This window comes from Grus americana, chromosome 1, assembly GCF_028858705.1.
Source record: "Grus americana isolate bGruAme1 chromosome 1, bGruAme1.mat, whole genome shotgun sequence".
In the NCBI taxonomy this organism is placed as follows: domain Eukaryota; kingdom Metazoa; phylum Chordata; class Aves; order Gruiformes; family Gruidae; genus Grus; species Grus americana.
Genome location: NC_072852.1, coordinates 160,000,185 through 160,025,154, shown reverse-complemented (window position 1 = coordinate 160,025,154; position 24,970 = coordinate 160,000,185). Strand labels below are relative to the sequence as shown.

The window sequence follows — 24,970 nt, the reverse complement described above, 5'->3', positions numbered from 1 at the left end:
TAATGATATTGTCCCTCTTTTGGTGGTAGTTTAAGCAGAAGATGAAATTATTGGGTTTTTTAACTAAAGAAAAGCATTGTTTCTGTATTGTAGCACTTTTCTAGACCCTGAAACTCGAAGAGCAATGGGAGAACAAGCAGTAGCTCTTGCCAAAGCAGTAAAATATTCCTCTGCTGGAACAGTAGAATTCCTTGTGGACTCCAGTAAGAATTTCTACTTCTTGGAAATGAATACTAGACTTCAGGTAAGAAAAACAGCTCTACAGATTCAGAAAAGTGTTATTTAAAAAAACAGAACATAACCTCCTTCCATACTTAGGGGTCTGCTCCTGCAAAGACTTACACATAACTAACTTGACGCACGTGAGCACTTCCCACTGAACTTAAAAGATCTGCTCAGTTAAGCCTGCCTATACGAGACTTTGCAGCAGTGAGCCCTTGCACAGCACTCAAGTGTTCGGAGCTTTTGCTCTTTGTTACACTTGACCTAAGGACCTTGCAAGAGGTCACTGTTAAGTGCCACTGTGAGTTCACAGTAAGTGGCTAGCCACTGTGCTCTGATGCTTTTCCCCAGTGGTCCCTGAAGTTTCTTTTTTATTTTGTTTTATACTTTGATCACTTGCTGAGTTTCTCTAGGAGGGTGATTAATATTATATGTGTATATCGGCAGTAAAACCACCAGCAATCCGCATATGATTGAAATTGTGACTGGAATGCAACTGTGTAAAAAGCATGCTGACAAAGTGTAGGGTTTTTGTAACAACTCATGTAGTCAGTAGTAGATGTTATAATGTACACTGCAAATGTATGGACAACCTGTTTTATGGAAAACCCCCTCTACCTCTTATTTGACTGTTATAATGCATTTCTGATCATAATCTAAGAAAACAGGCACATAACTTAAAGTCTGGATATCATTCTCAAACACAGGAAGAAAGTTCAACTTGTAAGCAAGTAAATTCCATCATCTTTATCCTCCTTTTCTCACTTGGTCATGACAGTTATACTTCACACGTTTTTGCTGGGTGTTTGCTAGGTATGACCTGGTCTACCTTTAGACTCAGTTAGAGAGGGTGATGGTTAATGACAATGTATAGTTCATTAAAATATTATGAAGAATTTCTGTCTCTTTGGTCATATGCTCTACATTTTTTCCAATTTCGTAGGTTTTGAGAGAGCACTTTTTAGTGACTCTGTGTTCTTGTTTACATAGAAGAAAATTAATTTACTGTTTTCTGCATAACCCACCAGAAGTTCAAAACCATTTCCTTGCTGTAGTATATTATAGTCTATCAATTCCTAAATGGAATTAGCGGTGGAGTATCCTTGGAGTTGATTCTTTTTGTGATTTGTTTTTAAGATGTTATCTTTGCTGTGTTGTGGTGTCTTCCCCCTGCAATGCATGGTGGTGTTGAAAGTCCCAAAACTCAAACTTACCTAATTGTAGAGGTCTCCACATATGCGGTAAGAAAGCTTTCACAATTCCATCTTTAAGGACTTTAAAGACTCCTTTTGAAATATAGCCTAAGCAGTTTGACAATCCCCTATAATAGCAGACTCATTCTTTCCAACTCTTAAAGAAATTTGCTAATCTTGATTTACAGTACTTGAGTAGATACTCTCTAACTCCTCTATCCTGAGTACGTATTGTCTCTAATTAGCATTTCTGCTTGAGGCTGGAGAGTAGTAATTTTCTCTGATTCTTCCCCAGGCTTACCCGATTGATCTGTCACTTCTCCCAGGTCTCAAGCTTTACTTTCTGTTCAGCGAACAGTTATGCAACTAACATCTTGTTCTTCCTCCCTTCTATTAAGAGCCAAACATAGAAACTCTAATGAAGCTTGTCCAGATTTAACTTCAGAACCAGGAGAGACTCTAGGTGTCCCTGTATTGCTTAGCCTTTTCCTTTTGCATCTTCTAATTCTGAGCAGTGGCTAAGAGGCTCATCTACCCTGTTTTTGCTGAACGCTCTGCAGCTGGAAGAACTTTTCTAAATGATGGACATCTGATCCATAAATGATGCTCCTAAGGTCTTTGCTAGTGTGCACTACAGACGCAGCTACCTGTCAGCATCATCAGAACGTGTCGACTAAATTATGCAATTTCCTGTGTCTATTTTAACATTTCAGCAATCTCTAATTAGATCACTGTAGCCTTTTTACTTTACATACAGACTTAGAATATACTCGTGTTAAGCTAGCTAAACCACATCCTATACTTTGTACTGCCTGCTGATTTCTCCTCTCCCTCCCTTTGGTGTATCTGTCAGATATCTTCCAGTGTTTGTTGTAAATTATTTTGCAGTAATTGAGAGTTGGATTATTATTTGGCTGTCTTTTTGGGGAACTCTTTGGGAATATAGGTAATTTAGGGAATATTTGGGAACTCTTTGCTACATAGTTCTGCAAAAAAGTATAGCACCTTACAGGAAGTTTATATTTTATTTAATTTTTAAGTGTTGCTGCAATACAACATGAGGTTGGAAAGTGAAAAAAGTTGGTGAATCAGCTCCATTGTGTATCATGTAGGCTACACAAATCTGTTACAGATGTTTCACTGCCTCTAAGTGATTCAGCTAGAATGATTTATTCTTTGCTGTTGGCAATGTACTTTGTTGTATCTGCTGCTCTGCCATCTTTCAGAGGCTGGATGATAAGTGTGAGACATGAGACTGGATGATTGCACAGCAAAACTAGTTATTCTTGCTTTTCACAAGAAAACATAGAAATGGCTGCCCTAGCAGCTACGAGAAAACTTCTGTATATTGTCATTTAGGGCACTTTCAGAGTGGTTTTCAGGCAGTTTACCACTGTTAGGATTTTTGAGGCAGAGCAGATTTTTAGTATCTAACTCTTTATAGCTGCTCACACTGTGGTGCGCTTTGTGTTACCTAGTTGTCATCAGCCTAATCAAAGGCACTCATAGTCCAAAATAGCCAAACAAGAGCTTTGAAATAAATAAAAAGTTTCTGACCCCTTAGACTGATGATAGCTTTTCTAATTTACAAATTGTGGCAAAGTCTGCTTCTCGTGGTACCATCAGAAACGTTGGCTTTCATCAGAAAAGTCTATTCTGCTTTTCACTGGAAGATTAGAAAATGTTCCTCTTTATAGGAGGAGAGTCTGCAGTCGGTAAAGAACGAATATGTTAACATATGGGTGTGCAGTGTGGCTGAGCTTCTTACATGTGAATCAATAGGTCACAGCAAAGGGAAAATGTCACATATTCTACAAGTTTGTAGTACCTTGATGAGAGAAGCATCTCTCATTGGTTCGAAGAGAGCTGAGAAAAGTGCGACGAGCAGTGTGAAGAGAGCACTTAGCCTGAATACAATTTGTACACATGTGTCTAAGGTCTGGTCCCAACCTGCTGCCTCCCCAACGCGTTGTGCGGTTTAAATAAATAAATAACACTCCCTTCCTCCTCAAAACATGATCAAATTTGCTTAGAGCAACCTGATTGAAAAGATCATTTGTATAGACTGTATTCAGCACAGTGGAGTTTGAGAAATATGGTAATTTGAGTAGCAGTGTGTTTTCTCCTCACGTGACAGTTTGAATATTTTTGTCACAACTTTTTAGGGATTAAAAGTTAATTTTGATGTGCTTGCAGGAGACTTACTGAAAGCAAATGGCATATCAGTATGCTTTTATTTTACAGTTAACTGTAGAGAGAGTATTTATTTTATGTAAATGTTTTCAAGTTCTTTTAAAGTAACTTGATTCTAAGGCATAAAGCGAATGTAAATAAACTTCCACACACCCATAAAACATTACCCACTGTGAAGATTTCTGTTCATCACTTTCAGTGTTTTCATCAGATTTTACTGACCTCTGGAAAATGTTATATTCCAGAGCTTTGTCTTTGTACAAAACTGGCTGTGTCTGATGTAAAAGTCAGAGGAAGAAGTTTTTACATGCGATGCGTCTCTTTCTACCTCCCTTTTCATCTGTTTGTCCACTCATGAAAGTATAAAAAGCATGGTTGGGAAACAACTAGGAGTATGGAGAAATCCTGTCAGTGATGAGAACGCCACCGTTTATAAACTCCTGGTTCTGACAGTCTCTTAATGATATCTGTATTCTGCCGCACATCATTAGGCAGCACCTGCTTCACGTTTACTCGGTGAAGAAGTACTGGAAAATATTGCAGCTGCACTATATAAACAGCAGCAGCAAAATGTAAATAGCAAAGTGAGGAGCTGAGTCTGGATTGCCAGCTAAAACCACAGAGGGGGGTGGTAACTTCGGTGTCTGTAGCGGACCCGTGGGGTCGGCGAGAGGTGGTTTTGTTGTCTCAGTGGGCGTAGCTGCCTGGGGGATGAATTGTGGTAGGTGGGCAGGAGTATGGGAGCAGTGAAAGGGGCTGTCAGGAGTTAGAGGAGTAGATTTCCACAACGTCTGAATGGCGGGATTTCAAAGGAAAGTCTCAAGCGACTGTTGCGGCTGTTTGCTTAGACTCTTCATATTTCTTAATACTGGAATCTTGTTTTACTGTGACACTTTGCTTCAGTCATTTTAAATAGTCTAACGAACAGTGTCAGATGGTAAAGACTTTCAATTGCTGCTAACCTGGGCTGAATTTGAACTACTGACCTAAAGGTGAAAGGTCTCTTATCCCATTACCAATCCCCTAAGCCCACCAGAATCCATTCTGCACACAGTTTATACCAGCTGTTCATGGCCATTTTTAGAACCGAAAGAAAAGGTGATTTTGCTGCCAAACAACACTTCTTCACACAAGAGGGTCAGCCGACAACAGTTAACCAGATTTTTGCCACATTCTTGCCTCCTAATGCAACTTCCATTATGTAGCTACTGGTTGTCTGCTTTTCAGGCTTCCCAAAAGAACTACAGAAAAGCATTGCTAATTGTTGTTGACAGAAGAGAACGACATTGTTTGTGTAAGTCATTGAATCTGAAAGATGCCATTAACAGTGCTGCCAGGGCATGGAGTGATATCTTAGAGACAACATTACCCCATAACTATCATAGAATGCTATTAAAAAAAGTAGAGAAAAAGGCGGCTTCCCTCCATTTTTAATGAGAGAAACAAAAAGGCATTCTTCAAAGGGTACATTAGTTTCTTTCCTTCGGTGAGTTTGATGTAAAGAAAACCCAAGAATGGCTGCAGCCTGACCAGAGCCACCTTGAACGAAGTACTCAGAGGGCTTTAATAGTGCTAGTAAATATAGTGAAAGCAGGAATTGTATCTTTAGGAAAGAAAGTGTAGGGTTTGTGGGTGTAAGTTTCTTTATTTTTTTTTTTATGTGGAGTATATAGTGGAAAGGAAATTGTGTCAAATTACTGAATTTTGAGGGTTTTTTTTAAGTGCACGATGTTAATTGAGAAAGTTATGTTAATACTGTGAGCTAAATAACTTGTTGATATAAAGTGTATGCTGTTTGTTTAAAACGAAGAAAAGACAGATTTAGTATTCATAAGCTATGTAAGTGGTTTCTTACCTGCGTCTGTCCAGTACAACAAACACCTTCTTGCAAAGAAAAATTGACAAAACAGAATCAATTATTATTGGAAGATAACTTCCTATGAATTTTTCTAAATTGTTATATGCTGTTATTAAATAATTAGTTGGTACCAAATGTCTGTGCATTAGTTTTTATTTCTGCAACATCTTACTTAAGAAACAATAAAAGAAGTCCACCTGACTGTCTTAGTTTATGGAAATTTTTGTAGTTCTGGTTGCTTTCAGTTCCTCAATCACATACTAATAAATCAGAAAATAAGCAGCAACTCATATTATGCACTATGTCTATAGAAAAGGACAGCCTAGGAGATTGGCTGTTATGTATTCCTGTGTGCTTTCCATTCATTCTGTACATTAATCAAAACATTGTCTGTACTCCAGCGGCCTTTTTGAAAAGCTATTTTTTACTATGTGCCCCCAAACCTCATATAGATGGCTGTTGTGAACTATTTTGCGGAAAGTTGTGACCCCAGAGTGCTCCTGCTCATAGTAGTCAGGAAGCTGGCATGCCTAAAGAACAGAGCATGTGTGCACCTCTGTTGCTGTTCAGTTCTCCAAAACAGAACCCAGGCTTACTGAAATAAAAGGAAGCTGAGTAGCATCTGTAAGTTGATGGGTTTGGGTCAGTTGATATTGGATTTGGCTGCTGCAGAAAAGCCCATGGAATTCCAGGTGAATCCTGTTTCCTGGAAACTAAGGTATATGTTGAAAGTTAGTTTTGAGATTATTTATCTGAATGTAAAGGAGTATATGACACCAACTAGGGATTTACAGTAGTAGGGGTGACATAGGCTGTAGTTTTAAGTCTACTGAACTTGGATTTTCTTGGCCGCTATGGTCTGCTTGAATGCTCCAACTGGTGTGTTAGTAACTTGATGCCTTATGCACAGAGGGGCAAGAGCAATCTGTGAGAGTATCCAGAAGTGTTTGCTATTAGATCTGAGTACCTTAATGGTCTTGAGAAAAATGTGGCCTGAAATTATTCCCCTGAATATAAGGGAAGCAGTCATTGCTCATTTAACTCTTAAGCTCCAAACTTGCACAACTGTGTGTGTAGCTGTGGATGAGCCCCAGTGTGGTAAAGCTTTAAGACCGTTGGCAGTCAGAGAACAAGATGAGAGTTAGCAGCCTCTCCGTGCTGTTCTGGGGACGGATGCTAACTGGACTGTGATGTTGCAGGTACCCCTAGATCTTTTGTACCTGCTTCACCATCTATATACTGGGTCTTAGTTGTTATCTTCTTCCAGGCTTTTCCACCAGTGTTGCTGTATAAACTGAAAGAGGTTAGGGAAGCAAAACCACTTGTAATGCTCATAGGGAAGCTGATCACTGAGAGGTGTCTGAAGAAGAGCAGATCCAGTATGAAGGGGAAGCACTTTCCCTTTACCCTGTATGGATGTCGCTGGCCATAACAGCTATGGTTTTGTGAACTTGAAAGCAGGAACGTAAGTGGCATTTTTCAGAGAAAGATGTGTTTGTGGATCACAAAGTGGGGAGTAAGACTTTTTAAAGAGGTATGTATTGTACTGAAGTACATTGAAATGATGATTTTGTTGTAAATTGTTTATGACCAGTAAAGGAACTGATAGTAAAAGTGATACTTTTGGTAGCTGACTAATTGAGAGTTATTGCTGATCAATTTTTCTGCTTGTCCTGTTGAGAATAAGGTACAGCTGCCTTGATATAGCAATGATCTGTATATTGCTTGCTGCAGACATGTCTGGTTTTGCCCTTTGTGTTAAGGACAGAGATAATGTGTGAATTTACCCACTATCTTATAACCATACCACCATGTGCTCTTACCTTATTGATGGGGGCTTTATTGGCAAGGTCTTGGATTAGCTGACTACAAAATCTGAGTATGGCCCAAAGCTGGAAGTTGATCAATTGAGTGTGATTCAGCTCCCTTTGTACTTGCATTCATTTCTTCAAAAATGTAGTCCTTGACTTTACTTGCCATTTTATAGATGCTAAGGCTGTTGATGGAGAAGAGGTATAGCATAAAATTAATAGAAGAAAATACAACAGGTGGCCAAAACAAGAGTGACACTTGAAGTAGAAAGCTGAAAAGTAAAATAGGAAAACATTTAAAGCCTGGTTTTTAATAGAGATTTAAAAATAGATACAACAGTTACCTTAGTTAAATAGCTGTGACAGTTATTCTAGAGCTTTCATAAGTAAGGAATGATGGTGCCTGTCATCTTTTTTTAGGAGGGGAGGGAGCGGTCTAATTTCTTCACTTCTACCCCCATCCTTCCTTGCTTTGTAAAAGATTAGAGCTTTAATTTCAGATCCTGCATGTATCTCTCCGTGGGTGGATTCTTGCACCTCCAGAACCTCATTGCAGGGTGCTTGTTGAACCAGGATATGGCATTACTGCTTTGTTAATGTCCTTTTGTACTGTATGCTGAAGCATATTCTGTATCATGCTAAAAATACCGCTCCCCTCCTGCACCTCCCCTTGCCAAAAGAAATCTGCAAATGGTAAAACAAGTGCAGTTTGAGCTGTGCACCTCACTGAAAGGCTAAAGTTACAAATAAGTTGACCAGGATTTCAAGGTTAGAATTATTTTCTACCCCGTTTTGGTGATCTGATGGTCTTAATGTATACCAAAAATGCATTTTAAATGTATTTGTTACCCAAAAATTAGTGATATGATTGGTACTGTCTACATTATGCCTAAACAGCACTAGTTGAAGCACAGTCCTAAAAGAAAGCAGAACAACTTCTCCCCACCCCAAAAAACCTCTGAAAAAAAATTTCCTCGTCATATTTTCTGAATGCTGTTTTGTGTGCAGACACAAAGGGAGTATTTTGAAGAAACAGAAGAAAATATTGACCAAGTCAAAGATCTGTATTGAAGAATGGATTAAATAAATGTTTGTGAGTTGTAAGAACCAAACAACAAAAATATTTTTCTTTCCAGAAACATTCCATCCTATTTTGATCATCAACAATAAAGCAGAAAACAACAATGAAGCTATTGAATCTGGAATGCCAATTGCAATCCAAGAAAAATGACAGTTTAACTAAATAATGCAAATGTCTGTGAGGAAATAAAAATATTGTATTTTAATTACTTGGACCGTTAGAATTCCAAACATGTTCTAAACTCGAAGGTAATTTTTTAAAACTTAAATTTCAAAATAAGAGAATAAGCTCTGTTGTCCAAATATGAATACGATAAGTAACTTTCTATTAAAACTTAAGGAGTTTTAATAGAAACTTCAAGTCTTAATAGAAAGTGAATTGCGTCAATTTAGCACTGCAGGGTAGATACTGAGATGTTTCATAGATTCTCCAAATACTGTTATTAAGCTTGACATGCTGGAGAATATTATGTGTTAGGTAGAATCAAGATTGAATCCCAAAGGTACATCCTTAAACTGTATAATCAGATTCCCATTTCAATGTCACTTTTATCCTTCAAAGAATAGGTGCTTGTTTCAGTGATGATTTGTCATTAAAATTATGTCAAAACGTCTTAAAATGTTGTTGAAACTCTAAACAAACTCACAGCACACACAGGGCTAATTATGGATGCCATCTGTTTATTTTTACAAAGCTTTTTTCTTGAAGACCAAAGCATCTTCTTGTTTTGATAAAGCCACAAGATTATTATAATGACTAAATGTTTTCCTTAATACTAGTGTAGTTGAAGGAAGAAAGACGAGTGGTTTGGTCACTGACCTTTTCCGGTGTCACGAAATGTACGTAGTATGACCTCTCATGATAGCGAAACCATTCTGAAGTGCTAAGTTTTCTTAGGGTGTTTTGGCCCTTGGAACACAAACATTTTAAAATAGCAGTTCTGTCATATTTTCTGTATGGAAAGTCTTACAGCTCTCTCTGAAGAACATGCTTTTAGCATGCTTCTCTCTTTCTTCATCTGTACAGCATCCCCTCCTGTCTTTGGGTGCTTTTTTTACTGTACTATGTGTAGTTAAAGGTTTTTCAAAGTTAATAAATGTGTCCATTTCTATTCCCATTCCAAGGGGAAAAAAGCACGTATGTGCATATGTGCGCACATGTGTGCATGCTTGTACGCACATGCTGGGCTTAGTGTGAACGACGGGTATTCCCATGGCAGCATCATCCAAAGCCGTTAGCAGCAATTTGCTGAGAGTGCAGAGCGACTCTGCTGGTCCAGCCCAGCTATTGTGCATGCTAAGCACTAACCAGATAAGTCTGGAGTGGGGGGTGGGGGGGGGAAGGGAAAAAAATAAAAAAAATTGAAGGATCCATCTGCTCATTTCTGCTACACTGCGCTGATGCAAGATTACGCTAATCTGGTTGCTTGTCAGGACAGGTTAGTGAAAGCAGGCGAATGGGTGAGATTTAGGGTAGGCTAGTTCTATGGAAAATTGTAAGCGGCTCCTGTACGTGCCATGTTAAGTGTAGCAGAATGGGTTGATTATCAGCTACTTTGAGATTTTTCAGTTAAAATGTATTTATGGCTACAGTGTGAGTGTTTGCAAAACAAAGTTGAATGGGAAAAGCTTCTGAACAAAGGCAAATTAACTCATCATCACCAGGTGCATTTGAATATGTAAAATAAATGGAAAAGAAAAAAACCAAACCCCAAGCCCTCCTAGGTGTTCTCTATAGTTTTCCTTTTGTATGCTGCTCCTGGTTATTGTAATCTGATAATTTTATTTTTTGGGCTTTCCCTGCAAAGAAGGTGGTTGCTGGAGTTTGTCGAGTAGATATTTTTTTTTTGTGGGGGTGGGGTGGGTGGGGGAGGGAAGACCAAGATGAAAATCTATTCTTTGTCTGTTCTTTTTTCTGGTCTAATTTCTTGTTTATCTGTGTTTGTTTACAGGGAGGGTGGATTTTTTTTAAGTTGTTTTTGTTACCTACTGACTGACAGTTCTTGACCTTGCAGGTTGAACATCCCGTCACAGAATGCATTACCGGCCTGGACTTAGTCCAAGAAATGATCCGTGTTGCTAAGGGTTACCCTCTCAGGCACAAACAGGCTGATATTCCCATCAACGGCTGGGCGGTTGAATGTCGAGTTTATGCTGAGGTAAATGAGCAGTAATGGGGAGGAGGGAAGGTGGTTGAATTGTGGAGTACTAATACCCAGGTGTGGATGGACGCAGAGCTGAAGTCAAGGAATATCATGTGAAAGTCACGATTTAGAGCATGTAACACAAATGGTTAATGACCTTTTGTGTAATCGTAGAATTTTTATTTTTTAATTCATAGTATAGTATGTCTTTCAACATACCACCTTCTCTGAAAATCAAAACTCAAAGTGGTAAAAGAGATAACTAAGGCTTATTTTCTACGGGCATTTGCTTTATGTTCTGTTCACATTTAATGACGCAGCGCTGGAGTCATTTGCTACAGTTAACTACTGTGTCCGGGTTTCTTAACTTGTGTACTTGAAACTTGTTGTCTTAAAGACAGTTGAAATTCAATGGCTTACAGAATTTCTGTTGTTGTACTAAAACGTTTTAATAGGTTACTGAAAAAGCAAGTTATATATCTTCTGAAACTGCAGTTCATAGGACAAACTTTCAAAGTGCACTCCAAGACAACAACTTCATAATTACAGTATGACTCACCTTAAAAAAGCTTACTAAAACCCCATTTTCACGCATGTTTAGGGCATTTCATGGTAATGTCTTTTTGCTGTCATTTTTGATACATGAAAATCAAGATTTGTTAATTAAAAAATTATGCTTAGCTTCCTTCACTTTTAGAGGAACATTTTAGGGAACCATGCTTTTCAAAAATAATTCAGCACCTTGATGTTTTCCGCCTCACTTAACTGTTGTGGCTTTTGTGACCTAGAGCATCTTACTTTACGTAGTGGGTTTTTTCCCTTCATGACATGCACTTAGTCTTCAACGTGCTCTACTGATTACAGGTTATATGAACTATTTTGATAAAGAATAAATATTTGCCCTGTGATTGGCATGGGAGCTATTTTGAGTATGACTAGGCTTTACCCTCGAGTAACTGATGCTTGGGGTTTTTTTTTTGTGTTAGACTTAGAATCCTCATGTTTATAAGTAATGGAGCCAACTGCTTTGTGAGTTTGGTGATTCTGTAGGCCATATATTTATTTGCTGTTTATATTGCTATTGCATTATGTAGGAGATTTCCAAAGGCATAAAGGTCAGTTTGATTTCTTAAGACAATTGAATTTCTAACTGTCCTTTTTATCTCTGAAGTTTTTTCCTTATGCTTTCTTCTCAACTCCACCCTTCTAAATAGTTTCCCATCCTTCTTGCAAGGCATAGAGTAGCAAATTAAAATGTCATCTTCGTATGTTTTGGTGGTGTACATGTGCAGAGCACTTCTTTCCTGCTTTTTGACTGTGATGCAAGAGAATTTATATACTTCTAGTTGCTTTATTTTGGAGTCTCAGGGGTAGGTGGATGAAGAAATGTACTTCAACACAAGTAATTCTGGGGAAGAAAACAAAGTTATTCCAGCAGTGGTTTCTGTTAGACTTCAAGCTTTTTGATATTATCTTCTCTGCATCTGTAAAAGCTTAACACTTTCTCATGTTGAATTTTCTTTCAGGACCCCTACAAATCTTTTGGCCTGCCATCCATTGGTAAACTGTCTCAGTATCAGGAACCATTGCACGTGCCAAGTGTAAGTAACTTGGTTCTGGTTTTCATAGGTGCTGAGTGTTTCTTTTATAGTCAGAGACTATAAGTACCAGCAGCTTTGTAAATCAGACCTTTTTTCCAGCTTTTTGCTGGGGCGGGGACAGGACATGGCAATACTTATTTGTGCAACCTGAAAAACTGCTTAAAAATGTACAATTCCAAACTGGGCTTAAAATATTCAAATTGGGTATAACAGGAAACTATTATATGTTGAAATATTTTGTTATAGAACATAACTTTCAGCTTAAGTTTTTCAAACACAGCTTTAGTAAAAATACCGTGGTGATTAGAAAGGGCAATGAAATGTTGAGTCAGCTCTTTAAGCACAGAGAATTGGGGACACCAGTGAGAAACTGCCAGTTCTTTCTGTTTAGCTTCGTAGCCTTCACAGGAAATTTGTTACAGCGATTATTACACATTTCAGGATACAGTCTAACTATATGGAATGGCTGTTTAACAAATAGTGTTTTCTACTGTGTGTAAAGAACAAGGACGCTGCCTTTCTGTAAAATCAAGGTAGTCTAAGTCATAAATGCACATATATATGACATTGTGTCTGTTAGTGGAATGACAAGATTGTACCATCTGTGAATGCGATTATTCAGTCTGCTTGCACGGAAAATAGTGAAAGATTACAGGAGGAATCTTACATGTGGAGATGTTATTGGATATATGATTTATTTTGCTTCTTAAATTGTTTTTGCCCGTGTACTTTCCGAAGGGACCTGACCCTTTCTGGTCTTTAAGGCTTCATGCTGTGTTCAAAGCCTGAAAGCAGAAAAAAATCGTGAAGATCTAAAAGGCATTATGTGATCTTAAAGAGGAGATGAGGGGAAAAAGGTATCATTGGATGTATCTAAACTTTTTTTTAATGAAACAAATAGTGTGTTTAGTAAGAATTTATAATGAATACTCCAGTGGTTGTTAGAAGTTTTCACCATGTTGTAATAGCTAACAGGATGTCAAACATTTTGCCCTTGCAAGTTTTTGCAATTTGCAATTTTCCAAACGTGAGACCTGTTGAAAGTACAAGTGATAATGGACAAACTATACCCCCTACAGTCTTTGTCCCACCAAATCTTTCTTCAATTAATGCTGCAGCAGGAGTTTTATGTAATAACATTTGCGCTTGTGAGCCATCCATACAAAGCAAAAACAATTAAAATGCCTTAAATGTTCTGCTTACTGCTGTTATTTGCTTGTGTGAATGTTGCATGTCAGCTAAATGGACCACAGAATAGATAAAGTGATTGGGTGCAGGAGAGTGCACACTAAGCTTTGTCTATCATTATTGCTGGGAGCAATCAAATTGATGCCAGCAGGACAGTAGACGCGTTGACAGCTGTAATTATGTATCTCCATGGTGATCACTTTTGGCCTGTCATGGAGGCCCATGAGTCCCCTCCCTTGCAAGCATTTAATCAGATTGGGCTGTCACTTGTCAGGTAGATGGGGTGGGCTGGGAGTTGGGCTTAGGCAGAGAGGTGAATTGAAAATGAAGGGTGGGAGATGCCTGATCGCTTCACGTGGTCCATCGTGGTACTGGAGAAGGAAATTTTAATTACGCTGGAGGCTTCAGAGCAATGGCTTGAGGAGCTCGTATGGAGTGTCTAGGCTCTTTCTGCTTACTTCTATTGTCGTATTAAAAATAGAACAGCTATTTTTATGTAGACACTCATGGTTTGGTGTCGTAATACGTATTTTGCGCCACTGTGAAACTAATTTCTCTCCTGAGAATGTCGTGCTGCTAAGAACAAAATTAATATAACTAAAAAAATTCAGCATTACAGGCCCATTGTGCAGCAGTGTTTGTTTTCTGCATTTTAGAATTGTCAACAAGTTGGCTTAAAAAAAATTAGCAGAGGCTTGTAGTGTGTCACAGTGAGTTTGGCTTACGAGTAGTGTATTGCCAAATATATTTTCAATTAATTTCTTCTTCGTCTTGAGTTAGCTCTGATTGTCTACTTGCACCTGTGTGTCAGTTGCTCAAGCTGGTGGAACTGGTGTACATGGCTGTGTGAGGGTTTTTTCTTAGTCATAGATAGGAATATACTGGCTATTTTGTGTCATGTAGTCTCTAATCTCCTTAGAACATGGTACTTGTAAATATAAATTTTTTTTTCATTTTTTGATAATGAAGCTTCAGATAAGAAACCACAAAAACCCGTGTTATGATGGTGAGCATTCGTGTTCGGTGCTCTTACACAACATAGCAAATGTACTGCCCTATCTGAAGAGCTCCAGCATTGCTCTTTGCCAGCGTGATGGGCAGTCTGGTCTTTTAATGACTCTTACCAGAAAGAGAAAGCTCCTAGGCTCTGGTATGGCAAAGAACTGAGAAATACTAGAATCTGTATGTGTTGGTAAGTAGAATTTGATGCACTAATAGTTCGTTGCAGGACTGGGACATAGATTGTTTTAATCTTTCAGTTTACTGTTGTCCCGGTGTAATAACACATAATGGTAGTACAACAGCAATGAAAGTGTTGGGGGCTGTAATACCGACAAGCTGTAGGGTACAGTAGGATCTTGAATCATAGCCTGCCTTTGGTGTTTTAAATACCGAGTATAAGAAAGGAAGTATGTTAAACAGAAATAAATGCTGGAGGCCTAATAAGTATTGCTATTATTTATCAAGTTAAGTACATTAAAACGAGTATCTGTTGAATTAGGATTTCTTTTTCATCCAATATTCATTAAGTTCTGTCACACCATATAGTTTATAAAATCACCTACTGTTACCAGGCTCTGAAAATATAAGCACCACAGGGAGAATTGAAGATGGTAAATGTATTTCTTTTCTGCTGTCAATTTTAGTCATCTTAAATTTATTTTATGAAAATTAAACTTCTGCAGAGTACTCCAGTTGTGGGGTTTTTTTTTAAAATGAAATTTTCAATTCTCACTAATTTTTTGTTTTTCAGGATATTGTACTTAGGAAAAAGTATAAATTGTATAGTGGTAGGTATGTATGCTGTGTATCAACAGAAACATAGAGCAGACAGAGCACATAGTAGCCTCGGAAGCCTTACATTAACTTCGAGGTCTGACTAACCTGCTTACTCTGGGTCTGAATTATGCACTTTTCATGTGTTTTTTTTCTTTGTCAAAATGTGATATACATGTATAAATACTTATATGCACGTGTATGTGTATGTAAAGCACCTCTGAAGATTTGTATGTAATTACTTTATAGGTGCAATTTTGGAGACAAAAGTCAGAGTATAATTCAAGTATGTGTGGAGTATGTACAATCATACCTTCATGTCTTATACATGTATTTATTTTGTACTACAAAAAAAATATTATGGGCAGGGAATTTATCCAGGACTAAGTAGGTAAATTAATTTTTTCTGATTTGAATGTGAGAATGTATGCATTGACTTTATATATAGGCAGACATCTTGGGAGGAAGGATGGTTTAGCAGTTACAAGAAGGGGACCTGGGAAATACACTGCACGTTTCTTCTGTAAGCATGAGGTGTCTGAATTTCCTTCTCATCAGTATCTACTGTTAAATGTGCCTGATATAGGTAGTGGGGGGCCTAGTTAAGCATAGATAAAGCGCATTCAGGTAATATATGATAAATACGTGACAGAAGTGCTACTACCTTTACATTGGAATAAATATGCTATACAAATAAACATAAATATATAAGAAACAATATATAAATATATAAGTATAAATATATAAATAAAAATATATGAATAAATACATGCTTTTTTAAAAATAAAAAGAACATAATGGCATAAAAACTGGTCAGATGGTGTCTCTTACTGAAGAAAGTGAGTACACCTGCTAGGGTATCTTTTTATGTCATTTGGATAATAAAGTCATCATCATGCCCTCATGTGGATTCTGTAGACAAGAGGTTCTACATGTGGTCCCTTGATAATTGCCTAAATTAAAATATTAAAGGCCTAACAGCCGTTGTGTTGACCTTTTTCTGCCTTGCTGCAGACAGATGAGCTGCTGTTTATTACAAAGGTTCCTTCCCACAGGTGAAGATTTAAGTGAGATTCCAGGACCCTCTTTCCCACCCCCTTCACAATGTGGTATATCGGAGCCCTGCTGCTTCAGCAGCTTTGATTAGAGCCCTCCGTCCTTATGATCCCTGGAATGCGTTTATCACTCTCAAGTTATTTTGATTAGTTTTTAAAAAATATTTCAGATTCCAGTGCTCAAAAGCAGCAATTTAATAAATATTTATTCCCCAGAAATTGCTCATTTGAAAAGTTTTATATGGCTAACCTCATTGCTACAGTGATGAAATCAAACTGAGAGATGAAAACAAGAATCAGCAATATACTAACTAACTTGCTGGCTGGTTAACAGCAATCAGCCTCTTCAAAAGAAATTTTTGAACTTGTGTTATTTTTTTTCCATGAATATTGCAGAATCGGAGCTTTAATTGGGGCTGTGTCCTTACAAAGCAAAGCCATGGAAAAAGCTGTGTAAACATTAAAGCCTCAGGGGAACAGCGGCAACAGAAAAAAAGAAGTGTTTCACAGTTGAGAGGGTGAGGCAGAGAAGGAAAGTGTTACAGACATGAAAACCACAGGATCAGTATTCCTATGGAGCTGATAAGCAGAGCTCCAAAGTTCCTGCTGAATGCTCCCTACTTGCATTCCTACTGGAGCCCTTGGAAGGGCTGTAGTGGAACAGGGGGGATGTGATTACATATAGATGCAGAAAGGATGTGATTTTAAGGGGCATCCTTCATGCCAGGTGTCAGTCAGAAGAATAATTACAACTGTATTTTATTACAGGGATTAAATCGGAATTGGATGCGTTCAGAGTTGAAGTTTAGAATGTGTAACGCAACCTAAATTGTTAGATCAAATTTATTGTGTTTACTGTGCATTGTAGGAGAACAAAAGAGAATCTTGACTACCAGTTGAAGATTGCACTCGTGTTTCTTTTAAAGGAGAGAATAACTTGCAAGTATTTTTCCTGGTGGAGGAAGAAGCTCCCCTTCCCCCCTCCCAGCTTCTCTGAAAACAAATATTCTTCTAGTTCTTCAAGGGGAAAAAAAGTATGCGATAAGCTTCTTGGGTGTTGTGTTTTAAGCCTGCCAGGTGGATTTGATCCTTGTGTTGAAATATTTTTTTCCCCAATATATAATTATTTTTACTTTTTCTTTTTTGAAGGTACGTGTTGACAGTGGTATACAACAAGGAAGTGATATTAGCATTTATTATGATCCTATGATCTCAAAAGTGAGTTGATTATTTTTCAATATTCTAAATATATGAAACACCAGTTTTATATATTAATCTTTTAAATGAGGGAGAGTATGTTAAAGGATTGGTAAATAAGTATTTTAAAGGTGCTAGGCATAACATGCCTCAAGGGAATATGAAAGAAGTGAAGGAAGATGTGGAGCAGAGGAAATTTTAGTGTCACTTCTAAATAATTTTTTTGGTCTTTTGACACCATAATTATTTGTCTTGCAGTTTCTGATTAGTATAAGGATTCTGATTTAAACAGAAGCCATTACTTTCAAACTTAGGTGCTGCCAATTTATGTTTTTAATGCAACCTTGCCAGAACTAAAATTTCAATAATTCTGGCTTCCAAAAAGAAGTGGTGAAAGAAGTGGTTGATAATGTCTCTTAGTTCTTATTCATCAGTTACAAATTGGTAAAATTAAAATATTATATTATAGTCAGAGTTCAGTTGTCAAAAAAATTCACACTTAAATCTTAAAAGTTGGTTGGGCATTAGAAGTCAGGAGAGTCACTAGATATCGAACATCTGCTCTAATTTTCTGTGTGCCTAAAGAAGAGAGATCTTGTTTAGATGCTTTAAGTTTTATGAAGGAAAAGTGATTTGTCTTCTTTCATTGAATGGGTTAAGTGATCTTAGTTTTCTCTTGATATTTTAGAGAGTGCCTTTGAAGCATAGATAATATGTGAGAAATACTTTTGTGACTGTAGAAGTTCTACAAACCATTTTAATTTTAAATGCTATTCAAATTCTAGAGAAAAAGTTCTCATCTTTAGGTAACTGAAATACCTTTTTTGTCTTTTTTTTTTTTAAGCTGATTACCTATGGCTCTAATAGAGCTGAAGCACTGAAGAGAATGGAAGAAGCTTTGGACAATTATGTAATTCGAGGTAACTACAGAAATTTGGGTTCCTAGTGTGATAGGTTGCCATCTACTTCAAGAAAACAGCTTGAAAATGTAGTAATTAGCAAATTGAGTAAAGTTCCTGCTTCTTAAGTGCAAATTAAAACAGGAAAAGCTTGTGTTAATTAAGCTGAGAAGATGCATCAAATCTAAAGACTTCATTTTTTCCCCCATTGTTTTTGCTTGAATATTATGAGATAAATATTTAAATCATTAAACTCATAAAGAGTTTTCACAGAATGGTAGCATATAAGTAATTTATTATGTTGTAGAGGGGAAAAAGCCACTGCAAGAAATTTAAAGTAGTTGCCATTTTATAGCAGTTGAATACATAAATTGTGGTCAAATAATATCACAATGCAGTATTTGATTGTGTATATATTTTTTTTTCTTACTGTCAAGGTAATTGTTTATATTTGGGCAAATACAGATGTGGGCTGATGATCAAAATGTGTTGCAGGTCTTGCTGACTGACTGTCTAGGAGAAGCAGCTGTTCTTCCAGCCTTTCTAAGCAGCAGGAGTGAATCAGCCATGACCACTTTAACTCCTTTTAAGTTTTAGAGAGGGAAGTCATGGTTTGTGTGGGAGAAATCTTTAGATCTTCCTCTGTGTCTTATGGTAAATAGGAAGGACAGTTCAGGATAGGAGAGGGAAAAAATTGATTTCTTATCCTTTCTTTTCATGGAGGTGATTAGAGAAGGGAACTGTCATGTGGCAAAAATCTTCATTTTACTCTGTAACTATGTGAGTATTTGTGGGAATTATTTTTTCCGGTACTAGTCAGTATACTTGAAAAACCAGGATAGGTGGGAAGGCAACTGTTGGATGATATGCTGACTTTGTTCCTTGTTTTGGTTGCTGGACAGATTCTTCCATGGTTTGAGATGGGAGAAAGACTTGGAATGCTTATTTAATTTCTCCCCTGAATGGCTGGGAGAAGCAGCAGGAGAGACCTCATATAGTAGATAATCGTAGGAATGTTTCTGTAAAACTTGGTTTGGCTTTAATGCTGTCTGCTGAATACTGCAGATGCCATGTTAGACTTGAAAGATTTATCTATTGAGGGGAAAATGAGCATCCTTCTACTACAGTGTAGTTAGGTGGTAGGATTATCCATTGTAAATGAACTGCTAACCCTAAAGTGGATTTATAGTGGTGCAACTTGAGCCATTAGACTATTGCAGTACGATGTGCTGATGTAAACCCCTGCTATATAACAGTTGGGTAAATTTATATGAGAGATGTATACTGCTATAGCTACACTGATGTGAGGTGTGATTTGTGGGGGTTTTTTTTTTTTTGGTTGTTTTTAATGGAGACAGGCTCTGGATTCAAACTCAGTTGTATTAATAGCAAATGATACTAGAAGGATTATGTTTACTGAGAATATTGGAATTCTGTGTGGAGCATCATCTTTTATTGTGTGCTATAATACGGGATAGAACCTGATTGTTTGTTCTTAGGTATTTTAGACAGATATGTATATACCTGATAATAGTTCCAGAGATATATAAATACCTACAAAGGATATGACACCTTACATGTGAAAATTGCTAATTTGCATTCTTGATTTTTTTACAGTCTTTTATTAATATGCACGTATGCATTAAAGTGTTCATACCTGATATCTCCATAGTATTTCTATCTGTGAAAAAGCTCTTCATATGTTAAAAATATTGAAAGAGGTAAAAAAATGAACTGTGGGGCAGAATGTGGGTTTTTTTTTTTAAAGTATCACAAAGGACAAATTTTAATGTGCCACAGGTTTCAAAAGTAGATGAATTTCCAGAAAACATTCTTAGTTGCAGCGGCCAGTGGTTTACATTTGAAAATCAACAGGGTTTCTGTGTAGTTTTGCACAGCTAGTAGTTTTTTCTCAGGGTTTATTTAAAATGAAACATTCTTGGATATTAAAGTGTCTCTTCTGTTGCCTAGTGTGAATGATGCTTGATAGGGCAGTTTGTAGAAACCATCTTATCTGTAGTGTTCTGAACTGCATTGGAACAGGTTGCCCAGAGAAGCTGTGGACGCCCCCTCCCTGGCAGTGTTCAAGGCCAGGTTGGATGGGGCTTTGGGCAACGTGGTCTAGTGGAGGGTGTCCCTGCCCATGGTGGGGGGGTCGGAACTAGATGATCTTTAAGGTCCCTTCCAACCCAAACCATTCTATGACACGTGCAGAACTGCTCCTTGTTCAGAGGAGTTGTCTCAAATAAGTTCAAGTAAGCTTAACAGGTGATGAAGTAGTAGGAATACATTGGTATTTAAATGGACAAAAATAATAAAGCATCAGAAAAGTAAAAGCAATTTAATGCATTTCTTTTCCTAAAATGATTGTGTATATTATTGCTTTAAAATGTTAGGTGCTATGTAAAACACTATTAAACCATTTTGATCTTATGTGAAAGTGCCTCACGTGGACTCGTCTCCATAATTGAGTTAGTAGTAGTAAAAGATACAAAACAGCTTTTTACCTGGTTTTGAAGTTACTTGGTTTTATATTTGAATAGCGAGCCTGTACATAACTATTTAGAGATCACCATAGTCTTCCTGAACAGTGTGTTCCATATTCCTGTTTCTGAAGACAGTGCCCCTGTTCCCCCCAATTTCCTTGGAAGCAGCTTTTATGTTTGCTTTGTGTTTTAGAGACAGTGTGTTTTCTCCCTGTAAGTAACAAGTCTCTTCTGAGTTACAAAGCATTTTAGCTAAGCAATACCAGCTGAAGTCAATGTGAATCGTATTGATAACATACACTGTGAGAATTTAGATTTAAATTCCCAAGAATTGCAACATTCCTGTAAGCAAAAATGCTTGTTCACTCACTTAGGGTGGGAATGGGATGGGGTGACTGGGTAACAGGTCAAGGACCATCTAATGGGTAGCTTAGGGACTGCTAATGGAAGACGGAGTCTTTCCCATCACTTCTGTGTCACCAGTTCAAAGCAGGCAAAAGTTGGTAAGAACTCTTAGTCGCTAATAATTTGATGGTTGCTTGCTGACCTGTGTGAAATCAGTGGTCTTTATCCAGTTCCTAGAAGACAGATGTCCTCTTGGAACAAGTGCCACCATATAATGTCATTCATGGCAGTCCCAGCAGAGAATCCAGGGCCTGAAGCAGCATGGTGACCCTCCAGGAGGTGACTGGTCCAGGCTGAGTTGAGGCACACTGACAGCATGAAGTGCAAGGACTTAACACTGCTGATCCTTGTCTGCTGGCTGTATGAGCAGACATTCAATTTCTACTGCTGTGGCTTTAGGATATCCAAGAATCACCCATTCCCTTTTAGCTCCATTCCACTCACAGGAAACAAGTCCTCAGACGGCAGTCTTTATTGACTTGTTTTCTAGGACCTGATAGTACCTGCCTTGAATCCATGGTTCAGCTATTCCTCCCAGTTAAATCTGCCTGACAACGAATTTCATGAAGGAAATGAAATTAATTAAATTTTTTAAAAAATGTAATCTAATACTTGCAAAGAAAGCAGACTTATGCAAAACTTGAGTAAATAATATTTTAAGCAACGAAGAATGCATCATACAGTGCCTGTAACAGCAGTATCTTGATTATAAACGCTGAATAAATCAAATTGTGATATTTGTAACAATGCTATTCTCTGAAAATGCCAGTTGCCTTAATATTTTGTTACAGTTTGGGCTAGTAACAACTTGCACATGGTGAAATAAGAAATTCTGCAGTCTCTTCTTTGGTAGATGCTAACAATGTGACTAACTCAAGATACATTCAGTGTGGTCGTGAGAATGTAATCTGCATCTTATTTCCTGTGTAATATCTACAGGGTTATTAATGGGAGCAGGTGAAAGTCTAGGATAGCACTTCTTTAAGTGGTGGATTGGATTAAATGATTTCCTAAGGTCCTTTACATTCTAAATTATTCTGTTAGCAGCAGACTCCTCCATTGAGAACTGATTGGAATTAACAATCTCAGTTGAGACTTCTGAACGAGGAAGAGTCTAATTAGGTAATATTTTTATCCATGAGTCTTCCAGTATAGTTCAGGGATGATTAATGTTCAAGGTCTAACCCAGATTTGTCTCAAGCAGATACACTTTTGATTTTATGCAGTGATTAATGGAGAATTTGTGAATACTGAGAAGTTCAAGCCATTGGTCAAGCATAGAGGCGATGTTGCTCATCAGGATGAGGCGCATGAGTTGTTTCCTGGGAGCTTGCACTGTTGTTAGTGGTTCATCTTTCCCTTGTTTTATGCCACTTTTCAGGAACTTAAGGTTTGCTTTCTTCTTTTTAATCTGAACAACAGAAATAGGGTATTGGAAGAAGGCCTTTCAGCATGTGTACTGTATGGATAAACATGATGTGTGATTTTCCTCTTCACAGTTTCTTTAAGATTTTGGCATGTGTTTGTCATGTAATATATGATGCTGAATAATCCGTTCATTTAAAGGCATATATAAAACCTAGTATGAAATTCTGGAAAGTTTATGTATGAAATTGTTTTTATCTATTTAAACAAACAGATATATTTGTGCAGCCAGTAGAACTGATTGTCAGTTCACCAGAGGTCTGATTGGGCAGATAGCTCATATCCTTGAGTGCAGAGATTCCGGTAATCTCTCCTTCGACCTCTGTTTGCTTTTTATCTTCCCTTCTGATTGAAATAGAAAGCAGTAACATGAAATTTATAGTCTTTTTGTAAAGTCAACCATTATCTATTGAGATCCTGTTTGCTGTGGGGAGAGAGGAATGTAGTAGACCATTTGGGAGAAAGAAGAGTGGAAAAAGGGGCACCTGAGGAAAGAGTAAGCAGCAGAGAGAGCAAGAAGAGAGCAAGGAGTAGTAGAAATGAGGGGGAAATAAGGAAGCCACCAACCAGGGGGATCTTCCAGGATGAGGTAAAAGAGCAATCAGAAAAGAAAACAGAAAAGTGGTAAGGAAGTGTGAATAATGTTAGAAGTTAACTCTTTGATATGAAGAGACACCTGCCAGAACAGCAGCAGCAGAAACTGTTGTTTTGAGTTTTTGCAGCTGTAAACACACTAATTGGGAGGAAAAAGAATACTGTGCTTAGTATTGTGGAGAAGGCCTTGGTTTTCCAACAAATACACCCAAAAAACCCCAACCTATTTTAATTTTAGTATTTTATCATAATTTCAAAGAAATTAATTTTCAGGCACAAAGGTTTTCACAATAAACTTTCAGTAATTGATGACATTTGGATTTAACTAATGATTTTGTCTTTTATCTCTTGAAAGATACTTCTCAAAGGCAGCGATACTTGTAAATTTTATACTTTCCTGTATTCTGATCCCATGCAGGTATGCCAGTCTGCTCATGGGTGTTATGAACAAAACAATCTTTGTGTCTAAGCCATTTTTCCTGCAAAAGACATACAGCGTCTGTTCTTAAACAAGAATGAAATGGGCCTCGTTTTGCTGGTTGTGCTTTAAAAAAGCACTGCAGCAGGTCATACAGCTTGAACCATGGATTATCCCCTTTGTGTAGGAGAGGTAATGGGCTGGGAGTTCTGCAAGAGTCTTTGCGTTCTCTGACCGTTTGCAACAGGGACCCACGGGTTCCCAGTGTGGAAACTGAAATTGGAAAAGGGAAAGCAACGAACTTAGTTCCAAACCACTAGAAGGGACCGTTTCAGGATGCTCGGTAACATCAGCTTGGAGCGCAGATGCTGGCATGAGGGAAGATTCTTCTCTTGCTTCTTTTCCTTTTTTTTTTTTTTTTTTTTTTCCTTAAGCCAGTCACAGGAGAGCGAGTGGGATGGGCAGCTTCTCAGTGGAACCTTACGGCAAGTAGTTTAGAAAGGGTTCTAGACTGCCACGTCATGGAAGAGAAAGAGGGAAGGGCAGTTGAAGTACAAGCTGATCAGGTAAAAGAGGAAGGTGATGTTAGTGGTGTAGGAGAAGGGAAATAAAATAAGGTACTTTTTTTTTTTTGTCAGAGGCAGTTTTTTTAAATCAAGAAAAAAGTTGTGGCAGTGGAAAACTACAAGAAATGCAGTGTGGCAGGTTGAGGAAGCATTGAAAGACATGCTATTATTTCTAGTTAGGTCCCTTGGATATAATGTTGTCCTGGTGTTCTATTCCCTTCTTTAGAGTAAAGGAGTGGCTGAGGAGAGGGCGATGGCAGGATGGCCATCCATTTTCTTTCACTTGTTCTTGACAAAGCCTGCTTAACTTCTGCTTCCAATTATTCTACTGATTCAAACATTCATACATGTTTACTAACACCATAAATAATGAACTGCATAATCTTATTAAGAGGTTCAGAAGTCCGTGCAGTACAAAATCTACTTTAAGTTTGAATTAATGATTTTTACAGTAGGATATTACCATATGTTATCTTCTTCCTCCCCCTTTATTCTGGTCTATGAGGCCTGTGAGCTCAAGACTTTTAATATCTAAAAGAATTAATGTTTTAATTGAAATACATGTTCAGCTTTGACGGTCAGTGGTGTATTGATCCTATATGAGAACTTTATGTGGATGTTTGGTGTTAAAATTAAAGCTTAAAAAGCCTTTCTTATCGCTTTTGGGATGGGACTTTGTATGCAGATAGCCTGTTCTGAAGTGAATTGAAGCAAAACACAAGCTTTGAAAGGCAGTTTTAAACAGTTGAATGTTGAGGGTTTTAGAGAATATTATGACAACTTTTGGAATTGCAAACATGGAGGCTAGCTGGGTAGTAATCATGGACTTTGAAAAGTTCATGTGTTAAAAGGAGTGTTT

The 24,970-nt window shown here is 37.7% G+C and overlaps 1 protein-coding gene across 4 annotated transcripts in view; it reads left to right on the top strand.

Annotated features, from left to right (window-relative positions):
* The window catches only part of PCCA (propionyl-CoA carboxylase subunit alpha), a 299,061-nt gene that overhangs the window by 119,421 nt on the left and 154,670 nt on the right, over window positions 1-24,970 (top strand). For all 4 annotated transcript variants that reach the window (XM_054821090.1, XM_054821100.1, XM_054821117.1 and 1 more), the window contains exons 12-16: window positions 94-244; window positions 10,373-10,516; window positions 12,028-12,102; window positions 17,271-17,339; window positions 18,163-18,238. In XM_054821090.1, coding sequence (XP_054677065.1) covers window positions 94-244; window positions 10,373-10,516; window positions 12,028-12,102; window positions 17,271-17,339; window positions 18,163-18,238 — 515 coding nt within the window. The remainder of the gene's footprint in view (window positions 1-93; window positions 245-10,372; window positions 10,517-12,027; window positions 12,103-17,270; window positions 17,340-18,162; window positions 18,239-24,970) is intronic.